The sequence below is a fragment of the Pelobates fuscus genome, chromosome 3 (assembly GCF_036172605.1).
Source record: "Pelobates fuscus isolate aPelFus1 chromosome 3, aPelFus1.pri, whole genome shotgun sequence".
In the NCBI taxonomy this organism is placed as follows: domain Eukaryota; kingdom Metazoa; phylum Chordata; class Amphibia; order Anura; family Pelobatidae; genus Pelobates; species Pelobates fuscus.
This window is the reverse complement of record NC_086319.1, coordinates 181,047,270-181,067,260: the sequence shown is the minus strand read 5'-3', so window position 1 is coordinate 181,067,260 and position 19,991 is coordinate 181,047,270. Positions and strand designations below refer to the sequence as shown.

General features: G+C 40.6%; 1 protein-coding gene across 1 annotated transcript in view; it reads right to left on the bottom strand.

The window, feature by feature from the left end:
- Nucleotides 1-19,991, bottom strand: part of ABTB3 (ankyrin repeat and BTB domain containing 3) — a 257,031-nt gene that overhangs the window by 13,013 nt on the left and 224,027 nt on the right. The window contains exons 11-12 of the mRNA XM_063447789.1: nt 5,848-6,026; nt 821-926 (exon numbers count right to left, since the gene is read on the bottom strand). Coding sequence (XP_063303859.1) covers nt 821-926; nt 5,848-6,026 — 285 coding nt within the window. The remainder of the gene's footprint in view (nt 1-820; nt 927-5,847; nt 6,027-19,991) is intronic.

Here is a 19,991-nt window from a genome sequence, read left to right as displayed (position 1 = left end):
TGATCCAGGCATGCCGGTGGCTATCACTGTTTTACTTCAATTATACTGTTTCATTATAAAATAGGTATAGTAAGCCTATATGTTAAAGGGTAACTGTCACTACTCTAGAATACACATCATGGGACCTTGCACTGAAAATAACATTGTCATGCGATGCTATGTTTTCTTTCATCACCATGCTTTGCCATAGGAAAAAAAAGATAGAGCAGGTTTAGTGCTGATCTACCAGATAAGGCAGGACAGCAAACCAAAAAAGGGGATCCCTCCAACCCTTTTCTGAATAAACAAAAACAAAGAGGTTACTCTTCATTTGATTACGGACAACAGTATTTTATTGTATTCTTGTGAAGCAACCTTTTTGTTATTGTTTTGGATTGGCTGAGATCATCAAGAAGGCGGGCTGGGTGTGGAGCCACCCTGGCCAATCATTAAACAACACCCTGGCCAATCAGCATCTCCTCTTAGTGATGCATCTCCTCTTCAGTGTCTCCATGCAGAGGATGGAGACAGTGAATGACAGTGCTGCACAGCACTACCCTAGGAAGCACCTCTAGTAGCCATCTGAGGAGTGGCCAGTGAAGGTATCAATAGGCTTTAATGTAAACACTGCATTTTCTCTGAAAAAAACAGTGTTTCCTGCAAAAAGGCTGAAGGTACTGATTAAACTCACCAGAACATCTACATTAAGCAGTAGTTGTTCTGATGACTATAGCGTCCATTTAAATATAGGGATCGGTAATTATTAGATATTTAAAAAATTGGGAAGTTCCCCTTTAAGGCTTTTAATACTGAATATTCTGATTCTGACAAGGACACTTACCCAATCTAGATGTTTGTTTGCGTTTTATCTCTGTTAGTTTTGGAATAGGATAGGGACCATAGCATTGACTAAATATAACAGCCAATTGTTGGCTGATGACTTCATTCTAAAAAGCAAAGAAAAAGAACAAAAAAGAGGGATAAGCGAACATCAGTTAAAACTTGGATATGTACATTTAGCTAAACTCCCTTTTCCTGTACGAAGAAGCATTTCATGCTGCTGGAAAAATGTGTTTTATTGGGGACTGGTTAAGTGGCAGAGGAGGAAAATGCTGGATTTGTGTACAAATCCTTTTCACCTGCGACAAACAAATCTAATTCCTGCTAATCTATGCTCGAGTGTAAATCCCGGACCGATCGGATTGTTTGCCTTGATTAACAAGAATTTCATTAGTTTGTCGCAAGTTAAAAAGAGTTCTGCACAAATCTAGAAAATACTGCACTAATCAAGCACTCAGGTGTTAAGACAAAGAACCTCCTAAATAGCGATTAATAAAAATGTCTCACATATTACACATGGTAATGCCGCTTTTCCAAAATTGCTTTTTTCTTTTTGTTAGGATTCTAATATTAGCAGTAGGAATAATATATGAGTCAGAAATTTAAACAGTAGTTAACTTAAAATGTCATTTAAACCCTATCCATTACATCTTGAATTATTTAGATATTAATTAACGCTCCAGAATGGGGCACTGGTATTCTCTGGTATGTGTACTCTCAGTAAAAATTATTCAAATGCGGGATATAAAGATTGTCTTAATGTTTTAATGAATTTAGTCACTAAGCTCACCTCACGTAGATATTTTTTTTTAAAGATGTTTGTTTTAGCTTAAACTTTGCAATGTAATTGTCAACTAACCAGAACCAAAAAAATAAATAAAAGTATCTATAAAAGTGAATTAAAGTACAGTATAAACCATATTTATTTTGAATTATTGATATGAGTTCATTGTATATAATTAGGTAATTATGTTCTCCATTGGTTTAACCCTATCAGCTCTTTGATTAATATAAACTGCTGCTTTCAAAGAGTACTGAGGGGTCAATGGCACACTCAAGGGTTGAATTTCCACTTGCCATTGGCTAGTCATCTAAGGGAAATATTGAGCCCTGATTAGTTTTTTGTTGATTTTTTCTAGCTGGACATTGTAAACAGCTTGCAATTCACTGTGCTGGCTATTTCACCGAATTTCAATATTTTTTAAGATAAAGAAAAAAATTCCCCCCAACTTTTCAATTTTACTATGACTTCATTTTTCAACTTTTATTTTCACCAGCTGTCTCCTTTAAATTAAAACTGAAGTCTAGGATTATGATTATTTTTTGATTATTTTTTATTATGATTATTTTCAAATTCAGTGAAGTAAAAAAAAACCTTTCAGCCGCTACCAGGCTCTGAAATGCTTAAAGAGTTTGTTTTTGGCATCGCTTGTATAATTCTCTTTTGTTTGCTATAGTAAAACTGATTAAATTTCACTCCAGAGGACTAGTATTTGCTACTAAAATCACAGTTAGAATTAAAACAATCAACATCTTGGAGAGGTTTTGGGATCTGTAGAAATTGGGCTTCCACGAGGAAGTCATGTTACAAAGCTTGTTTTCTTTGCCATAGATGAAGGCTTTCCTCTGCAGACCGAAATGAAATGAGGTGAATCATAAAAGCCCCACAAGGCTTCATACTGGGAATACTGCCAACATTTAAGTTGGAAAGGCTGTTTGAATCACGAATGGAAAGTGAACTCTGGGAACACCCTTTGCAAGCAAGAAATGTACCTCCCGGGGGTACCAGTTGTCAGACATGGGAAATAACACAGTGCACAAATGATATTGTTGTATTGCTGTCATGAAACATATTCCGTCGTATGTAACTGGATTAAAACATTGTTAGAGATGCTATAGTTCCAACCCATGTTATCCATTAAATTGATAAATGATATGCAGACCATGTGATGTGTTTGTTAAACAAATTGCATACATTTATGAAAGTGGAAACACTATAGCCATCCCCAGAGAAGGAGAAAAGAGATGAGAATTTCCTATGCTCGCTCAGGAAACAACATACATGTCATCTATAATATATATTTTTTTTTTTTTAACAATCACCAATTTTTCAATTCTTTTTAATTATACCATCATATCAGCTCTCTTCATTTTTCTTACATTTTATTGAAATATTGCCAGGGCTCTAAGTCTTCACTTGTCCACTAGCCACTGGCAAGTGAAAATGCAACACAGATTCATATATTAGTTTTGGGGAATTAAAGGGACTCTCCAGTGCCAGGAAAACAAATAGTTTTCCTGGCACTGCAGGTCCCCTCTCCCTCCCACCCCCCATCCCAAGTTGCTGAAGGGGTTAAAACCCCTTCAGTGACTTACCTGTATCCAGCGCTAATGTCCCTCGGCGCTGTGTCAGGGTCCGCCAATGCTCCTCCCACACTGCCATCATCCAGCGTGGGAGACCTATTGAGCATGCGCAGCCGCCGGCGGCGGAGACCTAGTGCGCATGCGCGGCAATGCCACGCACGCGCATTAGACCTCCCCATAGGAAAGCATTGAAAAATGCTTTCAATGCTTTCCTATGGGGATTTCAGCAATGGGGATTTCATGTGCTATAAACACGGAAGTGCCCTCTAGTGGCTGTCTAGTAGAGGAGGAGTTAACCCTGCAAGGTAAATATTGCAGTTTATGAAAACTGCAATAATTACACTTGCAGGCTTAAGGGTAGTGGGAGTTGGCACCCAGACCACTCCAATGGGCAGAAGTGGTCTGGGTACCTGGACTGTCCCTTTAAGGGATGCCAAAGAATGAAGATTGGCTCAATGGGTAATATTTTATTTTCATCTGACATGAAACCAGACACCCTACCTAGAGTTGCCAACCCCATTTCTATTTTCCACTTAAACTGACCATCAGATGTTGTATTCCATTTCATCATCCAATATGTTTCCCGGTTAGTAAAATACTATGATATGTATCTTAACTTGTTTCATCCTCTAGAACAGTGTTTCTCAACCTTCTTTCACTTGTGTGCCCCTGGGCATCCCATTTCCATAATTTGTACCCCTTATATTAGCAAAATGTTTGTAATTAATACAGTTGCTATTATTTTAAATGTATACGTTTTTCTCTGCCCTAGGCACCCCTGCTTCTACTCTGACCCAGACTCTTCCTGCTTATTCGTGCTCCCCCTGACTCTCTGCCCCAGGCTCTCCCTGCTTCTTCTCTGCACCACGCTTTCCATGCTTCTCCTCATGCACCATACTCTCCCTCCTTCTCCTCTGCCCCAGGCTTTGACAGCTCGTCTGCTGCACCAGGCTCCCCTGCACCTACTCTGCCCCAGGTTCCATGGTTTCCCCAAGCATATTAGTTTATACAGTGCAGATACAAATGATGACACTCATGTAGATACGCAGATACACTCATTGACACATATACAGTTATAGACACACAGATAAAAACACTATGTGTGTCTCTGTATCTGCATGTGTCAGCATTTGTATCAGTGTGTCTTATCTGCATGTGTGGCAGTGTGTGTCTGTGTTTCTGCATGTGTGTCTGTCAGTGTGAATCTGTGTATCTGCATATATGTCAGTGTCTGTTTCTGCATGTGTGTCATTGTGTGTATCTGTATCTAGATGTGTTTCAATGTTTGCTTCTGTGTTTCAGTGTTTGCATCTGTGTTTCAGTGCATCTGTATGACTGTCAGTGTGTGTGTCTGTGTATCTGCATGTGTGTTAGTGTATGTATCTGGATTTCTGCATGTGTATCAGTATTTTCACCTGTGTATCTGCATGTGTGTCAGTGTGTGTATCTGTGTGTGTGTGTGTGTATCTACATGTGTGTCAGTGTTTGTATCTGTGTGTCTGCATGTCTGACAGTGTTTGTATCTCTGTGTCTGCGTATCTGCATGTGTGGCCGTATTTGTATGTGTGTGACGGTGTGTCTGTATGTGTGTCATTGTTTGTATCTGTGTATTTCTGTCAATGTGTGTGTATCAATGTGTCTGGGTTTGTTAGGAGTAAGGGTCTTGCTGGCCGGTCTGGCCTCCTGCTGTCTGACCCCTCCTCTCTGTATCTCCTGTGCAGCACTTGTTGTTAGCTAAGAGGAAGTGACTATATTTCACTTCCTGCCAGTGCTGTGATCATTAAAAGGGGGCTGGTCGTGTTGTTAAAGTACCGCAGCGCATGGCATGTCCATTAATGGCACATGTCTATTGGGTGGCCTTAAGTGCATGGGTCACCCAAAGGGTGACCAAATTCAAACCCCCCACATGTTGGGAACCGCTGCTCTAAAACATTATGCATCATTCAAGTTCAGTGGACTTGCTTAAGCAGCAACACCAGACAAGCGGAACAAGTAACAATATTTAGTAATTAGCTGCTCGGGTTTAAAACTAGTTTTAGAATACCTGTGTCTTAAATTTGGTAGCACTAAAAATTCCTACCATTTCATTACATTTCACATGAGTATGGGGTGTTTCTTCATTGTTTTCTTATTGATTATCTGTCCATACCCACTTCTTCCTAAACCTATTCCTATGTTTCTATCAATTCAGATAGATAAATGTGCCTAGAAAAGTAGGTACTAATTATGAATTAATATTTCAAGACACTTTGACATTGCACTATTACATTGTTAAGTTACTGTAACCTTCTTTTTTTTTTATCTCCTTCCACATTGGAGTATTACAGAAATTGCCATTATGTGAACAGACACGTGAATGAAACCAGAAGGAACATCACACCATCATATAAAAGGAAAACATGTAGAATGAGTGTTTTTATGAATTAATTGTTAGAGTAGCGTTAAAAAGGCAACTATTTATTATTCCCCTCACGGGCATAATGTTATAAAACTTGCACTAAAGAACGATACAATGTAATCTTGCATACAGCCACTTTATGATACTTATTTATACATTTCAACAATAATTAGTACATGGAATCTCATGGAATACACTCTTATAACATAAGCAAATATACATATATAAGATAGAAACTGGGGAATGAGGATAGTGGGCATCCATACCTTGCTGGCTTTCAGAATTTTGAACATCAGGGGAAGCCCTTGTGTGATTAATTCCTCTGTGTATTCTTCTTCTTGAATAGATTTAAATTCTTTCAGTAAACATTGGATAAGAGGCCGTCTGTGCTGATGAAAAGATATGCGCAGAGATTCCAACCATGTGTGAAGAGTCCATGGAACACCTGGAAAAATAACCACAGCCATTTATTGGGTGTTGCACTATGGCAAATACATGTGGTGACAAAGGTAAGTGCAACTAGGGTCATTACACACATTTAGAGCCTGGTTTATTACAGTATTTGTGAATATTTTTATGGGTTGCTAATATGAAAACAGCATATTCAGGTAACAATTTATTATGTATTTGTATTTGTTAATTCATAATATATTAATTTGTTTAAAACTGCTTATTTTTTATTATTTTTATTTTCTACATTTTATTCAATATTTTTATTCAAAGATCCCAAAACTTCATATAAAGCAAGAATTATTTAGGATATGTACAGATCTTAGTCTTGATCGATGGCATCTTTTTCTTCTCATCAAACTATCTTTCATCTTCAGTCATAAAAGTCTATTTATTTAGAGGAAGGGTGGTGTGTATCAGAAAGCAGGTGTGTTTGTGAGAGTATGTGACACTAAAATAGATGTTTATTTTTTTTCAGATGATTTAATGCCTTTGTATTCTCATACACACCCTCACGCACATACACTCACAGACACACACACACATACACTCACAGACACACACACATACTCAGACACACATACACTCACAGACACACATACTCAGACACACACACTCAGACACACACTCACAGACACACACACACATACTCAGACACACACATAGGGCTCGAGTCCTGCAGAAATGTGTGGGAACGAGGTTCCTGCACTTTTTTTACAATGGGAAAGTTCACATTGCTCCTGCCGGCCACCTGATGGACCCCACCAGTGGCGGCTGTCTCCCTGTCAGACGTGGCGAGGGAGCTGTGTTCTCTCTACTCTGCTCCCTCGTGCACAGTTTGCTGATGCCGGGAGCCAGAATATGATGTCATATTCCGGCTCCCGGCATCAGTAGACAGCCCACGCAGCGAGAGGTAGTCGAGCAAGGAGAACACAGCTCCCTCACCGCATCTGATAGGGAGACAGCCGCCCGCCGCACTGAAGCCCCACTGGACCCCAGGGACAGGTCCACACCAGCTCTCCAGGTAGGGAGGCTGGGTGGACATTTATAAATGTAAAAAATATGAATAATTTGTGTGTATGTGTGTATGTGTCTGTGAGTGTATGTGTGTGTCTGTAAGTGTATGTGTGTGTGTATGTGTGTGTGTCTGAGTATGTGTGAGTGTGTGTCTGAGTATGTGTGTGTGTGTCTAAGTATGTGTGTTTGTGAGTGTATGTGTGTCTGAGTATGAGTATGTGTGTGTATGTGTGTGTGTGTGTGTCTTTGAGAGAATGTGTGTGAGTGTGTGTGAGTGTCTGTGAGTGAGTGTGTGTGTGTGTGTGTGTGCGTATCTGTGTGTGCATATCTGTGTGTGCGTGTCTGAGTGTATATAAGTTTATGTGTGTGAGTGTATGTGTGTGTGTGTGTATGTGTGTGTCTGAGTGTGTGTGTGCACCTGTCAGTGTGTGTGTGCTCGCGTTGATATATGCATACAAGTGTATATTTTTTTATATTTTTTGCGGGGGTTGGTTCTTGGGTGAGTTCCCACACTTCATTCCCCAGGACTTTATCCCTGCACACTCACACATACACTCACAGACACACACACACATACTCAGACACACACACATACACACACTCACAGACACATACACTCACAGACACACACTCACATACACTCACAGACACACACACACATACACACACACATACACTCACAGACACACACACACATACACACAAATTATTCCTATTTTTTACATTTACAGATGTCCACCCAGCCTCCCTACCTGAAGAGCTGGCGTGGACCTGTCCTGGGGTCCAGTGGGGCTTCAGTGCGGCGGGCAGCTGTCTCCCTGTTAGACGCGGCAAGGGAGCTGTGTTCTCCCAGCTCTGCTCCTTCTCGCAGCGCGGACGATCTACTGTCTATTGATGCCCGGCATCAGCAAACGGCGTGCAAGGGAGCAGAGCAGAGAGAACACAGCTCCTTCACCGCATCTGACAGGGAGACAGGGGGGGGGAGAGGGCTCATCAGGTGGCCCCCCATGACAGGAGAAACATTTTTTGCTGCCCCCTGAGTGCCTGCAGGAGCAATGGGTATGGCGTTCCTGCTGTAAAAAAAGTGCAGGAACGCCGTTCCCTGGCATTCTTGCAGGAATCGAGCCCTGGGTGAATATTAGTTCATATTCATTTTTAACTGAAAACTCTGGGCTCTGAAGTAGAAAGCCCTCTCATAACATATATAAAAGACAATTTTGTGGTTAAACTTGAAATTCACTCCTGTTGCCTTCAAAGCAGAATTAGCTGATGGAAAATCATAGGGATTTCTATTCTGAAAACCTTACTTTAAAATGGTTTCAAGTCAAAAACAATGGAGTCAATCATTTGTACAACTACATTTAGCTGCAATTTTAACTGTGAGCCTTTTTGTTTAAGTCTCTACCTGCTTTGCACATCTTAAGCCAACAATTTAAAAGGGTTACTACAAGCAAAAAACAGTGTTTAATAAATAAATAAATAAATAAATAAATAAGTGGTGGGTTGTTTGTCACACTGAGATGCAATTCCTAATATTAAATTTGTATTTTTATGGATTCATAATAAAGTACATTTCTTATTTGGACCACGCATTTTTTTAAAACAATACTGTGTGAACAAAGGAATCTCTTTTAATAAATTTTGGTAAGAGTAACCCTGGCTGTGCTGGTCCATCTTACCCCCTAAATGCGTAGCCATCGCCAAGGAAAAGTTCTCTCCTCAGTCTGATCCTCGTTGGTTAATGTAACTCTCCCTCACTGCAGAGGGAGGGAGGTCAGGGAGGACAGACTCATATCAGCAGAACAGAGGGGGGACATGCCTCCATTCCCTGTCTGGCACCAGCATGCTTTGCATCAGATGTCAATATTGCAAAGAATATAAGATATAAGCCTGCCAGGAACTTTAGTTTCTTGGCTATCTAATGAATACTAATGACGCTGCTGAGGTGGAGTTACACCTCCGGCAGCAGAGGAGTTAATTTCCATATGTGCAGAAACATAATGCTGCCATGTCAATGCTTCACAGAGTGGATGCTGTTCTAGGTGTGATGATTGCTGTTGACTTTGCCCCAGACATTGGAATGTGTGCCTCCCACATGCCTTTGCAAACTCAAAATAAAATTTTATATAGGTTTTTTAAAGCAATAGTTTTCTTTTCACCATGTGTTCCTGAAGTACAGCGTTGTGGAACAATACATTACAGTTATCTCATCTATGGATTCTCCCATATGAGCTGCCTCCTAATTACCACTGGCCTCTTAATATTGTCTCTGACTATTGCCTTTCTTGTCATGTTTGTGCTATATTTTTTACTTTTATTGGGTTCAATGAAGCCTGTGGGATATCCAAAGCTTGGAATTTTTTTTTATAAACCAGACTTTGAACATTCACACAGCACCCTTACAATCCTTATGTCAATATTTAAAGGGATCCTATAGTGCCAGGAAAACAAACCCATTTTCCTGGTAGTATAGGGTTATTAGGTCCCCCCCCCCCCCCTCCCTCGCTCACGCACTCCTGCAGGGCTGAAGGGGTTAAAACCCCTTCAGCCACTTACCTGAATCCAGCTCAGATGCCCCTCTGTGCTGGGTCAGGCCCCGCCTATGTTCCTTCCCCACCGACGTCAGCCGGCTGGGAGACCTAATGCGCATGCACGGCAATTGCCTCCCATATGAAAGTATTATTCAAAGCTTTCCTATGGGGAAAATCTGACGCTGGAGGTCCGTGAGGATGTCCAGCATCAGATAACCGACCATAGGTCAGTTTGGATTCCAGAAGCCCTCTAGTGGCTGTCTATAAGACAGCCACAGAGGGCAGACTTAAAGCTGCAATGTAAACAGTGCAGTTCTATTACATTGCAGCACTAAGTGCAAAAGGGTCACAGCACCCAGACCACTTTAATTAGCTGAAGTGCTCTGGATGCCTACAGTGTCCCTTTAATCATACATTCATCAATATGATAATATAAAACACATATTTCTTTAGCATATACTAAAACCCATTTTTCTTAGGATAGAAGACTAGCAACACGATAAAGCCTGTAACATGCTTTCTGGACTTTCTGGTTCATTCAGGATGGCGTACAAACATTAAGGCTTCTTATATTCGTGCATTCATGGGTTAAAAAATAAATGTGTGTACATTTCTCCACAACCAGAAATGTAGCGTTCAGGTTGCAGTTAGACAACTAATTCGGGAAATGAAGGGTTAAAAAATGTGACTTTAAAAATAAATCTCAAAAGAATATGTTAAAAAAACACTCCATGACTTGGAATATTTTCATTACTGCGTTGTCTCTGAGAATTTATATCATCCATAGCCATGTTTGCTTAATGAACATGAAAGTACATGATTCACAATGTACTATAAAACACTGGTCTGTAGCTGCCAAAATCCAACATGGGATTGTTGAGTAACCTATGAATAATAGAACTTAATGCTAGTGATAATGGTAACCGAGTGATGTCATAAAATATGAAAGAGTTTTGGAACTAGCCTGTGCTGAGCTCCTATTGTGCTGGAGGAAAACTTCATATGACATACTGGTTACTGCTGCAGGGAAGTTTAAATCCACAATCATAGATGTAAACGATCTCATACCTTCACAGAAATGTAGATTTTTTCATTTTTTTATACGGCTTCTGTAAGATTTGTTTTTTCTTGGACTTGATAAGATTTGTGAATGTGAAAGAAAATGTTTGATCATGCTCTGCAACCATTTATATACACCTGAATATATTCTAGAATTTCACAATGGGGATTAGAGGAACGCAGCAACCTCCCTCCCTCCCTCTCCAGGGAGGGGGAATGATGTCAGCCAAGGAGGATTAGACTGAGGGCAGAACTTGAACTCGTCTATGGAACAAAGGCAAGTTTTAGCATTTCTTTTGTTTCTTTTTTAAGTTTGGGAAATAGGGCAGACCACTACAGAAAGGGCTACTCTATCCAAAACCCGTGTTTTATGGAAACACTGTTTTTATTATTGGAATGACCCTTTAAGCTGACATTAAAGGTTAGCCATGGCTACCTTTTCACCCCTCAGCTGTTATTAACTGATTATGTTAATATATACCGACAATGCGTATTGTCTAGAATACTGTGTGCATACAACATCCTGTGTACATGCACTTCCTCAGATACGAAAGAAAATAGTAGATGGGTGAATGTGACATCATGTCAGTTGACTTCAGTTCCTTTGAACCTGGGCCCCATGCTGTGAAAATCTTTGTGTCTCAGGAAAACATACTTTCCAACCTCCTCCAAATATACAATCTTTTTTTTTTTTTTAATTCTTTATTTTTCGATTCGACAGGAGCAACAAGTATACAGGATTACGTATTGCTTGCGCAGAAGCCAACAGTGGTAATACAAAAAGCATTCAAAAAACATTGCAAAACACCCTTGGGATCCCGGCGCAGTTCATCTGAGTCATTCGTCTCCCGTCAAGGGTTTTTTATAAGTCTCAGGCATATGTTAATTGTCTCAGAGGAGTCCTAATATGGAATCTAACCAGATAACTCTAGCTCTCCACTCTCCCCTATCACGCTGATCGTGCCTGAGGAGATTCTGGCAAAATAAAGAAATAAGGAATAAAAATAAAATAAAATAAAAGAAATAAAAATAAAAATGAAGGTAGAAGTGAGAGAAGAGACCTACCCATAAGACTCGGGAAAAAAAATTTCAAAAAAGGGTGGTCGGAGTAGGAAAAAGTAGGAAATATAGTAAGAGAGAAGAGAAAAGAGGTGGGGCGCAGGAGCCGGGACGCGGCGAGGGTGGGGCGGGCAATGGGGGGGGGGGCAGTACCACGGCCGCCAAACAGAGGTCCCCTACACCCTATCTTCCTGGTCTATATTATTTGTCCGCAGCTGATCCCACTACGCTATTATCCCATGGCTCCCAGAGTTTCAGGAACTTCTCTATCGTCCCCTTCACTCGTGCTGTCAGGTCATCCATCAACCGACAGTCACGGATCCTAGATATCCATCCCATAATCTCTGGACCTTCAGGTGAGAGCCACACTGTGGCAATAGTACGTCTAGCCCCAAGGGTTATTTTGTGGACCAGCGTCTGCTCTCTTTTGGTCCAACCATCGAGGGATCTGTTCAATAAGTACACCCATGGATCCAGTAGTAGGGGCTTGTTAAATGTCTGTGTCAATAAATCCTCAACTGCCTTCCAAAAGCTACGTAGTTTCGGGCATTCCCACCACATGTGGAGATACGTTCCCCGGGTTCCACAGCCCCTCCAGCAATCATCCGTGTCCAGCTTGTGCATCTTATACAGTTTGACGGGAGTGGTATACCACCGGAACATGGTTTTCCATGTCTGTTCCTGGAGGGTGACGCAGACGGAGGAATTTTTGTTTGCTTCCCATATGTCTTGCCGTAAAAAACAAGAGAAATAGGCGCTCACTAAATAAACTAAAGGTGGGCAGCAGTGAACCGAGCAGGAATTCCCAATGCCTACTCAGAATAGTGAAGCAAACAAGAAAAATAGTGGTAAACCGCGCCCAAACAGTACAAGTAATAATAAAACCGTATACATACAAATAGTCCTATAACAAGGAATGTATGGAACCTTCAATAAAAGATACAAAATAGTAATGGTGCAGTATATCAGGCAAGTAAAAGTGGTTAAAACTTTATAAAAGACTAACTCACACTTTGCAGAGCTACTCAGAGCTCTGCCGTATAGCGCATAGACGGTACAATCCCCGTCTCGGGATGTCAAGTGATGGTGCAGTGCGCGGTCCAATCCTCCACAGTAGTATATGGAAAGAAATATAGAGATAGGATCCAATAGTATAGCATGTATTGCAAACAGTGTTGATAAAAAAGGAAAAATATCCTACTTACAAATTTTGGAGCAAATATCTTGCTCTGGTATGTACAGCATACGGTGGTATAATCCCCACCAACGGATATAAATCAGGATGCAGGAAAATCAGGAACAGCAGATAAAATAGTAAAAACTATAGCTTTATTTAGAATATAAAATATAACAAATATATATAAAATCAACTACTTAACGCGTTTCGCCCAGTCTAGGGCTTCTTCAGAAGCATAAAGTCCAAGTTTGGATAAAATCCGCTTATATAGGGGTTCCTGATTGATGAAATTAAGTCCTGATGTGGTTTAGCTTCCTACTTCCGGGTCGCGCACGTCGCCCGGAAGTGACGTCATCATATCGTTCCGTGGCATGCTGGGACATGTAGTCTCCCGCCGTTTGTGTTATATGTAACACAGGAAGTGATGTTAGTTGGCTCCTGGTGCCTTATGGGGCATGTAGTTCATAGTGTCCTCTTTTTCATAGGTATAATTTCGTCACCCGGAAGTGACGTATCGCAATGCACAGTATCATGGGATTTGTAGTTCGGCAAAATGCCGATATTGAATATGAGATACACAGAAGGGAAAGAATGATAAGTAAATAAAAAAGCCGAATAATGTCTCAAAAAACACCTTAGTTAGTATTAAAAAGATGAACAAACATAATTATAAATATAAAACATAGGAAAATATGCACAAACAGAAAAAGGTAATTCTAGTAAAAGAGACAGCAAGGGCATATTCCTACACAAGGGGCAATAGTGTTTTTACATAAAATATGAACAAATAGTGTAGGTATATATAAAACAAATATACATATGAAAATATAAAAAAATATAAAAAATATAAAAAATGGACATGCATAAAGTGAACCATGCATAAAAAATCTTAAAGTGGTACTTGAGAGGTGGTGTAAAAATATATATATATATATATATATATATATATATAATAAAAAATAAATAATAAAAAGTAGAATAAAAATTGAAATGCAGAGAGAATATAAATAATACTCCAATATACGTACTATAAAAAGTTAAAAAGGTCAAACTCTGCATTTAAACCTTTTGGGTGGAGTGTGTCTAGAAAATAGACCCACTCCATTTCTTTCTTTCCTAACTTATTGATTATATCACCACCTCTCCAGTCTTTAGACAATTTTGAGATACCCATAAATTTTAGGTGACGTGGATCATTGCCGTGTAGCTCAAAATGTGAGGATACCAAGTGGGTTTTTAGTCCTTTTTCTATGTTGCGGCAATGCTCACCAATTCTGATTTTTAATGGTCTTATGGTTCTACCTACATATTGTAGTCCGCAAGGACACTCTAGCAGGTATATGACGTTTTTACTCATGCATGTAATTGTGTCCTTGATGTTGTAACTTTTATCTGTATTATGTGATTTAAAATTATAAATACATCGGTTAGTTTTGCTAGTTTTTCTGCATGCTACACAACAGTTACATCTAAAAAATCCATTTTTATGTTTCATAAAATTATTTATTGCTTCAGACTTTTCATTTTGAGCTACACGGCAATGATCCACGTCACCTAAAATTTATGGGTATCTCAAAATTGTCTAAAGACTGGAGAGGTGGTGATATAATCAATAAGTTAGGAAAGAAAGAAATGGAGTGGGTCTATTTTCTAGACACACTCCACCCAAAAGGTTTAAATGCAGAGTTTGACCTTTTTAACTTTTTATAGTATATTGGAGTATTATTTATATTCTCTCTGCATTTCAATTTTTATTCTACTTTTTATTATTTATTTTTTATTTTTTATTATATATATATATATATATATATATATATATATATTTTTACACCACCTCTCAAGTACCACTTTAAGATTTTTTATGCATGGTTCACTTTATGCATGTCCATTTTTTATATTTTTTATATTTTTTTTATATTTTCATATGTATATTTGTTTTATATATACCTACACTATTTGTTCATATTTTATGTAAAAACACTATTGCCCCTTGTGTAGGAATATGCCCTTGCTGTCTCTTTTACTAGAATTACCTTTTTCTGTTTGTGCATATTTTCCTATGTTTTATATTTATAATTATGTTTGTTCATCTTTTTAATACTAACTAAGGTGTTTTTTGAGACATTATTCGGCTTTTTTATTTACTTATCATTCTTTCCCTTCTAAATATCGGCATTTTGCCGAACTACAAATCCCATGATACTGTGCATTGCGATACGTCACTTCCGGGTGACGAAATTATACCTATGAAAAAGAGGACACTATGAACTACATGCCCCATAAGGCACCAGGAGCCAACTAACATCACTTCCTGTGTTACATATAACACAAACGGCGGGAGACTACATGTCCCAGCATGCCACGGAACGATATGATGACGTCACTTCCGGGCGACGTGCGCGACCCGGAAGTAGGAAGCTAAACCACATCAGGACTTAATTTCATCAATCAGGAACCCCTATATAAGCGGATTTAATCCAAACTTGGACTTTATGCTTCTGAAGAAGCCCTAGACTGGGCGAAACGCGTTAAGTAGTTGATTTTATATATATTTGTTATATTTTATATTCTAAATAAAGCTATAGTTTTTACTATTTTATCTGCTGTTCCTGATTTTCCTGCATCCTGATTTATATCCGTTGGTGGGGATTATACCACCGTATGCTGTACATACCAGAGCAAGATATTTGCTCCAAAATTTGTAAGTAGGATATTTTTCCTTTTTTATCAACACTGTTTGCAATACATGCTATACTATTGGATCCTATCTCTATATTTCTTTCCATATACTACTGTGGAGGATTGGACCGCGCACTGCACCATCACTTGACATCCCGAGACGGGGATTGTACCGTCTATGCGCTATACGGCAGAGCTCTGAGTAGCTCTGCAAAGTGTGAGTTAGTCTTTTATAAAGTTTTAACCACTTTTACTTGCCTGATATACTGCACCATTACTATTTTGTATCTTTTATTGAAGGTTCCATACATTCCTTGTTATAGGACTATTTGTATGTATACGGTTTTATTATTACTTGTACTGTTTGGGCGCGGTTTACCACTATTTTCCCATATGTCTTGCCAGTCCACTCCTTCTTAAACTTCTCCTAGATCCGTCTCTCACTGATCGGCATAGGCCAACTGCCCCCATTCTTTGTTCTCCGTGCTAAGGTGGGCATATATGAGTATCATGCCCTTGGGGACGGCCCCGTCCAGGCATAATTTCTCATAGAAAGTCAGCCTTTCTTGCGCAGCTCCCTTTACGTGAGACTTTCCAGCGAAGTCCCGGATCTGAAGGTAGCGAAAAAAATCCGTCGGGGTTAAGTGGTGTCAGGATCGGGACAGGGATCCAACACGCAGAGTACAAACAGTAGCCAGATACGTATACCGGACCTTAGAATGGCCGGACTAACGTAAGTAGTACAGTATAGAATGGTCAAAGACAAGCCGAGGTCGAGGGTAACAGAAGACAGGTAAGCGAGAGACAAGCCGAATCAAGGGTAACAGAGATAAGCAGAGTAAGGTAAACAAGCCGGGTCAAAACCAAAAGGGATAATAGAATACACAAGCACTGAGTGACTAGAACAAGCTAGAACCACGACAGGGCAATGAGCTAATGAAAGAAGCTCTGTTAAATACCCTGTTCAGAGCAGTAACCACGCCTCCGAGGCGTCCTGATTGGTCCTGCAGCAATTGAGTGACAGGTCGTTCCGGAGGAGTGTCCTGATGACAACTTCCTGCCTAGATGCTGTAAAAGGCAGTCACTCCCTCGCGGCCGGCCTTGCATGACCGGATAGACCGTGGAGAAGGGAGCCATCAGGCCGTCTGGATGGAGGAACAGCTAAGTCTCTACCTCTTTCAGAGGTAGAGACCACAGGTACCCTGACAAGTGGGACTCACGTTGGAGTTCGTCAAATTGGACTGCCCATTACGGTTTAGTTGGTAAATCTTCTGCAGTCCTATTCTCTCCAAATTCCGAAAATCTCTAGGGGCCATACCCGGTGGAAATTCCCTGTTCCGGAGTATCGGGGTCAGGGGGGAGGGGGATGATGCCAACCCGTATTTGCGATTGTTCTCATCCCAAATGTGAAGCGAGTTTAGTATGGACGGGCAAGTCACCCGTATCGGAGGCCTATATTCCTTCGGGACCCACATGGTGAACTGGGGGATGTCCCAACCCACCATCATGGATTCTATTTCAACCCATCGTCTTTCTTCCGGCGGAGAGTGCCACATCGCCACCTGCGTCAGTTGGGCCGCAAGGTAGTAGAAATAGAGGTTCGGTAGGCCCAAACCTCCTCTATCCTTTCGTCTGTATAGGATATCTTATGTCTCTTGTTCTGCCAGATGAACTCACCGATTGATCTTTGTAGCGGTGTCAATTGGGTTTTAGTAACGCGGATAGGCAAGGCTTGGAATAAGAACAGGAGGCGTGGGAGGATATTCATTTTGACTGAGTTGATCCGCCCAATCCAGGAAATAGGTTTGTCCATCCACTTTTCTAAGTCCCTGGTCAATATTCTAAGCAAGGGACCATAGTTAGCGGAGTACAGGCGTAGTGGGTCAGCTGTGAGTTGGATACCCAAGTACTTCAAGGCATCTCTTTCCACTCTAAGTCGGAAGGTCTCTCGTATGAGGCTTACGTCTGTATTTTGCATATAGATCGGCATTGTACTGGACTTTTGCATGTTGGCTTTATATCCCGATGTCGCTCCATACTCCTGTATGACGTCTTGCAGTGCCGCCATGGAGTCCAGGGGGTTCGTGATGGTAAGGAGAACATCGTCGGCGTACGCCGAAACGGTAAATTCGCTATCTCCTACCTGCACTCCCCTTATGTCTGGATGTTGCCTGATAGCTTGCAGTAAAGGTTCCAAAGCCAGTACAAATAGATGGGGAGAGAGTGGGCACCCCTGTCTGGTTCCGTTAAATAGCCGAAATGGCGTCAATGGGGCCCCTGTAATCTGTACCTGTGCCCCCACGTCATGGTACATCGCTTTCGTAGTCGTTAGAAATTCGTCTGGGAACCCCAGGTGTTTCAGCACCGTGAACAGAAATCGCCACCGCACCCTATCAAAGGCCTTTTCTGCATCGATGGCGACCACCAACGTAGGCGTCTCCGAGGTCACCTGTTTCCAAATCAGATCGATGTTCCTCCTAGTGTTTTCAAACAGCTGCCTGCCGTGGACGAAACCCACTTGGTCGGCGTGAACCAGAGAGGTCAGCAACGGATTCAGTCTTTCTGCTTGGATTTTCGCTAAGATCTTAAGATCATGGTTGATCAGTGATATAGGCCTGTAGTTTTCTGGTCCAAGTGGATCCTTGTCCGGTTTGGGTATCAAAATGATAGTAGCGAGGGCCATATTCGGGTCTAGCTGACCCCCCTGTCTGAGATTGGTGAAGAGTCTGATCAGTGGAGGCACTAGTTCCTCCTTAAAGTCTTTATAATAGGAGCCATCAAAACCATCAGGTCCTGGTGCCTTGTTGCCTTTCAGGCTCGAAATGGCTTTATATACTTCCTCCTCAGAGATGTCTGCCGCGAGAATACTCACTGCCTCCCTCTTGATTTTAGTCATCCCGACTTTACTGAGATACTCGAGTATATTCTCTTCTTCTTTTTCATCATATGCTTGTTTATCTGGAGTATGATTGTATAATTGTTTTTAGAATTCTTCAAACACCTGAGCAATCTCGTCAGGCCTCGATTTTGTCTTGCCATCCTGGTGTCTGATGGCTGTTACATGGGAGCGTTCCTAGAAACATAGAAACATAGAAACATAGAAACATAGAAACATAGAATGTGACGGCAGATAAGAACCATTCGGCCCATCTAGTCTGCCCAGTTTTCTAAATACTTTCATTAGTCCCTGGCCTTATCTTATAGTTAGGATAGCCTTATGCCTATCCCACGCATGCTTAAACTCCTTTACTGTGTTAACCTCTACCACTTCAGCTGGAAGGCTATTCCATGCATCCACTACCCTCTCAGTAAAGTAATACTTCCTGGTATTATTTTTAAACCTTTGTCCCTCTAATTTAAGACTATGTCCTCTTGTTGTGGTAGTTTTTCTTCTTTTAAATATAGTCTCCTCCTTTACTATGTTGATTCCCTTTATGTATTTAAATGTTTCTATCATATCCCCCCTGTCTCGTCTTTCCTCCAAGCTATACATGTTAAGATCCTTCAACCTTTCCTGGTAAGTTTTATCCTGCAATCCATGAACCAGTTTAGTAGCCCTTCTTTGAACTCTCTCTAAGGTATCAATATCCTTCTGAAGATAGGGTCTCCAGTACTGTGTACAGTACTCCAAGTGAGGTCTCACCAGTGTTCTGTACAATGGCATGAGCACTTCCCTCTTTCTACTGCTAATACCTCTCCCTATACAACCAAGCATTCTGCTAGCATTTCCTGCTGCTCTATTACATTGTCTGCCTACCTTTAAGTCATCAGAAATAATCACCCCTAAATCCCTTTCCTCAGATGTTGAGGTTAGGACTCTATCAAATATTTTGTACTCTACCCTTGGGTTTTTACGTCCAAGATGCATTATCTTGCACTTATCCACATTAAATGTCAGTTGCCACAACTCTGACCATTTTTCTAGTTTACCTAAATCATTTTCCATTTGGCTTATCCCTCCTGGAACATCAACCCTGTTACATATCTTAGTATCATCCGCAAAAAGACACACCTTACCATCAAGACCTTCTGCAATATCACTAATAAAAATATTAAAGAGAATGGGTCCAAGTACAGATCCCTGAGGTACCCCACTGGTGACAAGCCCAAGCTTCGAATATACTCCATTGACTACAACCCTCTGTTGCCTGTCACTCAGCCACTGCCTTACCCATTCAACAATATTCGAATCCAAACTCAAAGATTGTAGTTTATTGATAAGCCTTCTATGTGCAACAGTGTCAAAAGCCTTACGGAAATCTAAGTAAGCAATGTCTACTGCACCACCCTGATCTATAATTTTAGTTACCCAATCAAAAAAATCAATAAGATTAGTTTGGCATGATCTCCCTGAAGTAAACCCATGTTGTCTCTGGTCTTGAAATCCATGTGTTTTTAGATGTTCAACAATCCTATCCTTTAACATGGTTTCCATCAC